General features: G+C 42.4%; 1 protein-coding gene across 5 annotated transcripts in view; it reads left to right on the top strand.

Annotated features, from left to right (window-relative positions):
* Window positions 1–9,091, top strand: part of PPP2R1B (protein phosphatase 2, regulatory subunit A, beta) — a 48,646-nt gene that overhangs the window by 10,160 nt on the left and 29,395 nt on the right. For 3 of the 5 annotated variants that reach the window (XM_011976969.1, XM_011976972.1, XM_011976971.1), the window contains exons 2-5: window positions 798–888; window positions 1,287–1,387; window positions 5,132–5,364; window positions 6,238–6,385. In XM_011976969.1, the coding sequence (XP_011832359.1) occupies window positions 798–888; window positions 1,287–1,387; window positions 5,132–5,364; window positions 6,238–6,385 (573 nt within the window). The remainder of the gene's footprint in view (window positions 1–797; window positions 889–1,286; window positions 1,388–5,131; window positions 5,365–6,237; window positions 6,386–9,091) is intronic. The other 2 variants (XM_011976970.1, XM_011976973.1) reach the window with 2 other exon arrangements.

The raw sequence follows: 9,091 nt of genomic DNA, 5'->3' as shown, positions 1-9,091 counted from the left end.
AAGGCCTGCGCCGCGGTGGGGGTGGCCGGGGTACTGAATGAACTGGACTCGTAGCAGAAACTTGAAGGGGAGGCAGGGAAAGCTCTGCGAGGGGCTGTGGTGACACGCCTCGACCCTCCCGGGGACCTCTCTAGTACCCCTGCTTCGGACCCCCTAAGGGGTCCGCCCGGAGCCTTGCCTTTCCAGGGCGGTTGTCGGGGAACCTGCTTCCCGCCTGGGCGCCCTATCCGGGCCGTGAGGTGGCCGCGCCTCGTAGGCGAGGGAGCTGGAGAAGCGCGGTGCCGGGCCGAGACGGGGCTGGAGCGGCTGAGGGGCGCAGGATGCCCAGAAGCCCTTTGAAGTGCCTCGGAATCCCTTCATCTGGGCTTGGAACTGGCTCGTCTTGTTGGGTAGAAAGAGGGGGTGGGATGGCCGATTAACCTGGACGAGTCGTTGTATCAGCTCTGCGGGAACTTTTCTTTGAAACCACAGGCGTTGTATTCAACCGTTTCACCTGCTTCACCACTGCCAAAGTCCTCTCTTTTTAAGATTATCTTACTTCCTGGGTGTTGTATTGTCTTTCATTCATTTCTCTTCCGGGCCCTTCTGAGTGTTTCTCCTAGGAAATCTTCCGCCGGCTAGTGAGGCCGAGTTACACTCCTCCGTCCTATGGAGGTTCCTTAACAGTAAAATCTAAGTAAAAGGTTATCTTCGTTCTTACCCCTGTGTCATTATTTCACCTATTAGCACCTTTTGTCTTTTGATCTAAATTCAACCGTTTCTTTACATTGTTCTTCTTTCTACTTTCTTTTCTGAAGCTCCGACTCAACAGTATTAAGAAGTTGTCAACAATTGCCCTAGCACTTGGAGTAGAAAGGACGCGAAGTGAATTGTTGCCATTCCTTACAGGTATGTGAATCTTTGTTTAAAGAAAGGCAGGGACATTCCATTTTCCAGGGACTTTCGACACTGACTTTTTTAGAGTTTGTTACCCACGTTAAAATGAGCCAGGTGCTTTCTGTGCAAAAGAAACAGAACAGAGGATATTATTAGTTGTGGTTAGATATATTCAAACATCAACCATTTAGCTGTTGGGAAAGTAATTGATATGGGAGTATGAATTTCTAATTCGTTGTGCAAAACAGATCCAGGAAGATGGTTGATTGAGGAGAAGGAAGAAAATGCTGTTAGGATTTTGACTGGGCCACCTTACCGGTCGCATAGTGAATCTGTTCCTAGTTTTGTGTCAGTGTCCAGCTATGTGAGAGCTATCCATGTTGATGAGTCCCTGTTGTTGTCCCTTCCAGATACAATTTATGATGAAGATGAGGTACTATTAGCTCTTGCTGAGCAGCTGGGAAATTTCACTGGCCTAGTGGGAGGTCCTGACTTTGCCCACTGTCTGCTGGTGAGTATTTATAAGCTGCCTACCCTCCTAGAACTTTTGCAGTATAAATGATACACAGTTGGGTGATAGACACACTGCAGCATTTTTTATGCAGATCTTTTTATGGGCAGATAGTCATGTGAGTCATTGAGAGAAGAAATACTATAGGCACTTTGGACTCAACCCCTTCTTCTTTTTCTGTGAATAAGAGAACTTCGTCCTTCTTTTCTGCATCTGTAGATTTACTAGTTTAGATGGAGGTAGAAAAAGGATTTGATTGTTTTAATGGTTCCCCCGCATGATGTTGGAAACCTTAATTCTCACCTGGCAGCATTTTGTCTTTGTCAATTGTAACTTTTGCTTCTGACTTTCTGAGTTTGATGAATTTGGTTCAATTTAATTGACATTTATTAAGAGTCTACTTTATCAGACATATCGTAATTTACAATGTTAATGTTGAAGAAGACCAATGTGAGGGGGCTTGGTGGCACAAGCCTGTAGTACTAGCTACTCAGGAGGCTGAGATGGGAGGATCACTTGAACCCAGGAGTTTGAATTCAGCCTGGGCAACATAGTGAGATCCCCATCGCTTAAAAAAAAAAGAAAATGACCACCAAAGTGAATTGAATGAGGTCCCTTGCCTTTATGTGTCAGCAAATAATTACTGTGCAGTCTTAAATGGAAAGATGTAAGTACCTACAAAATACCCTACCCACGTAATAGAGGGGAGAAAGGGATTCACTCAGGGTGATCAGGGAAGACGTTGGGAGATGATGTCTAAACTAGGTTTTAAAGGATGACCAGGAATTCAACAGATGGACAAGGTAGGGATGTATGCGTCAGGGCTTTCAATACTGGGTAGTAATACTGATTCTGGTGATTTCTATCTCTAGTTCTGGTTTTTCCATGGAACTCCTGAGGTAGATTGAGGTAGATAGATAAGTATGAATATATAGATATAGATACATATATTTCTGTGTATACAGGCCTATGCTTTTTTCTACTTGAATGTCAAACAGGTATTTCAAACTTAACATACACAAAACAAAACTTAGCTTTATCCCCCAAATACACTTCTTATTTAGTTGTTCCACTTAAGTAAATGGTATCACTGTCTTCCCAGTTGGACAAGCCAAAACCTAGAATATATTCTTGAATTCTCTTTCCCTTGTTCCCCACATCTAATCCATTAGTAATTCCTATAGAGTCTATGTATATTTCAAATCAGTCCACTTTCTTCCATCCCTCTTATTACCAGCCTAGTCCAGACCATCATCTTTCCTCTAGATTGCTGTAGTAGCTTCCTAACAATGCTTTCCACTCTTGTCTCTCACCCGACCCTTACAGTTCACGTCACCCAGCAGATGGCTCACTCTCTGCCATAGCTCTTAGAAAATCCAAATTCTGTACCTTAGCTTATAAGGCTTTTTATGACCTGCCTCTGTAGGATTATCATATGCCCAGTGGTACTGCATGAGAAGAGGTCACAGTAGGCAGGGACAGAGCGCAAAAGGCCTTGATAATCTCTTACATTCACATTGGTCATCTTTCTGTTCTTTGAACTAACCTAGCTTATTATTCCCTTAAGACCTTTGCCCTAGGTCTTCCCTCTAATGAAAAGCTCTTTCAAGCTTTCTGTGCCTGGCTCCTTGTCATTCACGGATCTACTTCAATGCATCTCCTCAGGGAGGTTTTCCCCCACCACTCAACTTGAAATAGCCTCGCAGTCATCCCTTACCACATCATCCTACTCCTTTTTTCTGTAGAGTATTCATCACCGTTTACTTGTTTTCTTGATTGATTGTTGTCTTACTCTATTAGAATGTAAATGCCACTAGAGTGAGGAAGCTTGTCTGCTTTGTTTCTTCTGTGTCCGCAATGTTAGATACAACAATAATCATGTATTGAGAAAATGAATTTCAGAGGCTTGGAAGCATGAAACAGACTGGGTTCAAAACTGCTGGAGTGTGGCTGGGTGTGGTGGCTCACACCTGTAATCCTTGCCTTGGGAGGCCAAAGCAGCAGGAGGATCGCTTGAGGCCAGGAGTTCAAGACCAGCCTGGGCAACGTAGTGAGACCCCAACTCTTAAAAAAAAAAATAGCTGGGCATGGTGGCATGTGTCTGTAGTCCTAGCTACTCGGGAGGCTGAGGCAGAAGGACAAAGAGTCTGAGGCCACACTGAACCATGATTGTGCCACTGCACTTAGCCTGGGCAACAGAGCAAGACCCTGTCTCTTAAAAAAAAAAAAAAAAAGACCTGCTGGAATGTGAAGTGTTGAGGTTGGGTAGGCAGAGTGGTCATCAAGGGCCAGGCAGAGTTCAAATCAAGAGACCACTCATAAGCAATTCTCAGGAGCATGGCCTCATCCTGTAGTAATGATAGCTATTATCCAGTGTTACTGCAGGAGAGGGGGTTACAGTAGGCAGGGGACAGATCATGAAATGCCTTGGCAAGTGAGAAACAGTATCTTTTTAATGGGTTTCTGAAATACCTTCTAGGAAAGCTGAATACTGTGTACCTGTGTGTATCAAACAATTTTTAAAATATATTATGAGACACACTTCTTTTCTTTAACTCATTATGCTTCTGTTTCATTCTTGGTTAGTTCTATATGTGGGTTTTATGCTTTAAAAATCTGTAGCTCATGGCATGTGTAGAGTCTACCTGGACTACATGCAAACTCAGTAAGGCAGAGGTTCAGAGAGCCAGCCTGTTTACACTTTTTACTAGGCCATGCCATATTCAGTTACTGCTCCTAATCCGGATCATCCACCCTGTTTGGCCTCTTCTATTTCTAAAGCTGTAAGCAAGGTGTCCTCCCATCTCTGTACTTTTCTTTTCTTTTCTTTTTTTTTTTTGAGACCAGAGTCTCACTCTGTCACCCAGGCTCAAGTGCAGTGGCACAATCTCAGCTCACTGCAACCTCCGCCTCCCGGGTTCAAGCGATTCTCATGCCTCAGCCTCCTGAGTAGCTGGGATTACAGGCATGTACCACCATGTCTGGGTAATTTTTGTATTTTTTGGTAGAGACAGGGTTCCACCATGTTGGCCAGGCTGGTCTCGAACTCCTGACCTCAGTGATCTGCCCACCTCGGCCTCCTGAAGCCTGGGATTACAAGCGTGAGCCACCTTGCCTGGCCAGTCTCTGTAGTTTTCACTTGATTGTTCTGTCAGAAACTCCTTCCTGCCCTATGAATGGAAAGTTGCTGAATGTGTTCTGAAAAAAGCAATTTTGTACTCAGCATTTTGTAGGTTGGATAAAAGGATGGAATGGAGATGGTGGATAAGCGTTGCCTGCACCTCTGGGAGTGGTAGAATGATACTGAAAAGGCAGTGGACTCAGTGACCTGACAAGCTGTTATCCTGTATTTGTGGTGCCTAATGTTGGTCATATTTTTGTACTTACTCTTGAGGAAATGTACAGGATCCTGCCTGAATTTGGCTGTGTATCTTTTAAACCTAGTGATTCAGCTCACAGTAATATTAATATTGTGTCAAGTCTCTTACACTGTGTCATTTGTAGACACCATCTGGGAATTGCCATCTGGGACACGAGATCTTGGCTTTTCTACAGAAGTCGTGTCTTCAGGTTGGCCGCACCATATGTTATCACTGTGTGAGCTGAAAGTAACCATTTGGTATGATGCAGCTAACATTCTGGTTACGTGTACCACCTCCCTTCAGTCACTTTAAAAGGTGATTATCTGTTTCTAATCTGATTCAATAAGTTTTCTTCTCTGGTTTTCCTTTTTAATCCATTCAGCCTCCTTTGGAAAATCTGGCAACTGTGGAAGAGACTGTTGTTCGTGACAAGGCTGTGGAGTCCCTGAGACAGATCTCCCAGGAGCATACTCCTGTTGCTCTGGAAGCTTATTTTGTACCTCTGGTGAAACGCCTAGCAAGTGGGGATTGGTTCACCTCTCGCACGTCTGCATGTGGTTTGTTCAGCGTTTGCTATCCCAGGGCATCAAATGCTGTTAAAGCAGAAATCAGACAGTAAGCTCTGGTGTTTTTTTGCTTTGTTAAAGCAGAAATCAGACAGTAAGCTATTAGTTATTTGGGATTACTGGGGACTTGTAGCTGACAGTTTACATAGTACATTGTAACCAATGAGTGGCTGATACTAGGATAGTAGGTTTTATGACATCTTTTTTTTTTTTTTTTTTTTTTAAGAGAGAAGGTCTTGCTCTGTTGCGCAGGCTGGAGTGCGGTGGCACAATCATAGCTCACTGCAACCTTGAACTCTTGTGCTTAAGTGATCCTCCAGCCTCAGCCTCCAGGTAGCTAGGACTGCCGACATACACCACTGCGTCTGGCTAATTTTTAAAAATTTTTTCTGGCTGGGTGCAGTGGCTGATGCTTGTAATCCCAGCACTTTGAGAGGTTGAGGTGGGAGGACTGCCTGAGCTCAGGAGTTCAAGACTAGCTTGAGCAACATAGTGAGACCTTGTCTCGACTAAAAAGAAAAAAGAAATTAGCTGGGCATGGTGGGACCCGCCTGTATTCCTGCTACTCAGAAGGCTGAGGTGGGAGGTTCAGTTGAGCTCCCCACAACAAAAAAAAAATATTTTTTGGGTATAGATAGGTTCTTGCTATGTTGCCCAGTCTGCTTTCAATTCCTGGCCTCAAGCAATCCTCCTACCTGGGCCTCCCAGAGTGCTTTGATTACAGGTGTGAGGGAACATGTCTGGCCTGTGATGTCATTTTTTATTATTCAGTTGAATATGTTTTATTTTTGTTACTTCTATGACTAGAAGCCTAGTCACTGATTATTGTAAGATAAAACCTCTAATAGTCTGTCCCTGTGTATGGGGGCAGGTTTAGTCAGTGTTATTTGATGGGAAATACCTTCATTGTTTTATGTTGCAGGCAATTCCGTTCCTTGTGCTCAGATGACACACCAATGGTGCGACGTGCTGCTGCTTCCAAATTGGGTGAATTTGCAAAAGTTTTGGAATTAGACAGTGTGAAAAGTGAAATTGTTCCACTCTTCACTAATCTAGCTTCAGATGAACAGGTAAACTAACTCTTAGTATTTAAGGGACACAGATATGCTCCTTTCCTCTAAATTTTCAGAATTTCTTTGAGGAGTTTTAGTTTTCTTGTTAGGATTCTTTTTGCACAATTAGTGCTGATTCTGGCCTGGTTAAAGTGTAACATGCTCACCTCAGTGTTCTTATGTTTCTTTCTTAACCAGACCATGATTTCTCTCTTATCAGCTGTTAAAAGAGTGGGGAGTCAGAGAGGAAATGGGAGCCATAATTAGAAAGGAAGACCAAAGCTGCTTGGAGGGTAACATACCTTTGGGAATTGCTGGCTGTATTGTAATATGAGGGAGTAATGTTTCCTGGAATTTTTGACTTTTCAGATAAATAAGCTTAGAATGTGTTAGGAAAGCTATTTGACCCTCTGCTTCCTCTATAGTAGTGTATGGGATTACTTCACATGATCGTATTTAATTCCGAAGATCTAGGTCTCTTTGGTGTAGAAATAACAATAAAACTAGCAAACATGTAAATGAAGTACTTAATTTTTCTCTGCCTTTAAGTAGTTATTTGTATTAAGTAATTCAGTCCTTACAACAGCCCCATGAGATAGCCCATTTTACACATTAGAAAACAAAGGCACAGAAAGTTTAAGTAACTTGCTCAAGTTTGCATAGTGGAGTCAGAATTTGAATCTAGGTGGTTTGGCTCCAGAATTTGTGCCCTTCACAGCTAGACTGTACTGCTGCTCTGTAATGGTGCTTAGGAGGGTAAGCTCCCAGAGTTCCTGGACTCCAGAAGGGTCCTTTTGGGCTTTTAATTTGCTTGTTACCTGCCCTAAGATCGCTTCATGTGTACAGGACCACAAGCCCCAGGACACATACTAATGAGTCTCATTTTCAGATCCTAGATCTAAAGATCCAAATCCTATTTTCAAAATAATTTTAAAAATTTATTTGAATTTTTATTCTAATAAGTATACAAAAATAAATGTATAACTTAATGAACTATTATAAGGTAATACCAGCTTGTTAACTATCACCTATGATAGGAGACATCACTTTGACAGCCACTATCCCAGAATCCCTCCATGGATTCCCTTTCGAACACAATCTCTTCCTTCCTCCTCCACTTGCCACTCTGTTTCTTTAAGAGTACATTATCCTAACTTTTATGATAAGTATAGCCTTAGTTTTATTTGCATTGTTTTTTTTTTTTTGACAGAGTCTCACTCTGTCATCAGGCTGGAGTGCAGTGGCGCAGTCTTGGCTCTCTGCAACCTCTGCCTCCCGGGTTCAAGCGATTCTCTTGCCTCAGCCTCCTGAGTATCTGGGAGTACAGGTGCATGCCACCACGCCCAGCTAACTTTTGTATTTTTAGTAGAGACGGGGTTTCACCATGTTGGCCAGGATGGTCTCGATCTCTTGACCTTGTGATCTGCCCACCTTGGCCTCCCAAAGTGCTGGGATTACAGGTGTGAGCCACCACCTGACCAGAGAAGTAATTTTTTAACAAATATGTATTAGCTTATATTTCAGTAGTTGATTAGCAGCCCCATGATTTAGCATCATTTTTGAAATCCAAAAATATCTGTGTAGTCGCTACCAAGAACTTAGCCCTGCCTTTTTTAGCCTGTGCACTTGCATACAGAGGAGTGTGTGTGTCTTTGGCATATAGTCAGTTATTGTTGATATACAGTTTTTAAGATATGTAATATTTTGGAAGTTGGAGTCACTGTTAATGTCTCTCAAGTGTATGTATGTGTATATACATAACTGTTACTGTACATACTTAAAATATTTTACCTATTTCTCCTGGGTGCTAATGTTTACATGTATTAAGATTCTACCTATATATGTATAATATACAAGTCTACAGTCTCAGTTTCTACTTTCTCATTGATTTTTCTTTTTTTTTTGAGTTGTAGTCTTGCTCTGTCACCCAGGCTGGGGTGCAGTGGCGTGATCTCGGCTCACTGCAGCCTCTGCCTCCTGGGTTCAAGCAATTCTGCTGCCTCAGCCTCCTGAGTATCAGGGATTACAGGCACATGCCACCATGCCTGGCTAATTTTTGTGTTTTTAGTAGAGATGGGATTTCACCATGTTGGCCAGGCTGGTGTTGAACTCCTGACCTCAGGTGATCCACCTGCCTTGGCCTCCCAAAGTGCTGGGATTACAGGCATGAGCCACCGCGCCTGGCCCCTCATTGATTTGTCTTAATTGTGTATTTTCCACTTGCTCAAAGGACATAGGTGTCACGCTGACCTTGGCTGTTTACATTTGGAAAGTTGAGTTCATTAATCCCATACCTTTCTAATTTCTGTGTTTTCCTAGCCACAGCTTCCTCAAAGTTATTCTGTCCTTGATCTTCAACATTTAAATCGAACTGATTTTTGTTTTTGATTTCTAACTTTTAATTGTTCTGTGTATTTCTTTCCAAGTCATCATCTTATACTGCCTACACTCCTGTTACTGCCACCCTGATCTGAGTTTTTTGAAAACTGAGCTTCCTAAGTGATTTCCTTTACTCTTATTCTCTACCTTTGTCCTAATCTGTTATAAATAACTTGTACAAGTATTCTTTTCATTTTTATCCCTCAACTTTCTATTATAGTAAGGCTTTGAAGGCATCATTAAAATGTTTTTTTTTTTTTTTCAAATTTTAAAATTTTCATTTCCTTTTCCTTCATAGAAACTCGACATTCTAGCCAAGGTAATTACTTTGCTGTTTACTCATAG

The sequence above is a fragment of the Mandrillus leucophaeus genome, unplaced genomic scaffold, assembly GCF_000951045.1.
Source record: "Mandrillus leucophaeus isolate KB7577 unplaced genomic scaffold, Mleu.le_1.0 Scaffold172, whole genome shotgun sequence".
NCBI lineage: Eukaryota > Metazoa > Chordata > Mammalia > Primates > Cercopithecidae > Mandrillus > Mandrillus leucophaeus.
The sequence above is the reverse complement of the archived record's forward strand: the minus strand, read 5'-3'. Positions and strand labels throughout refer to the sequence as shown.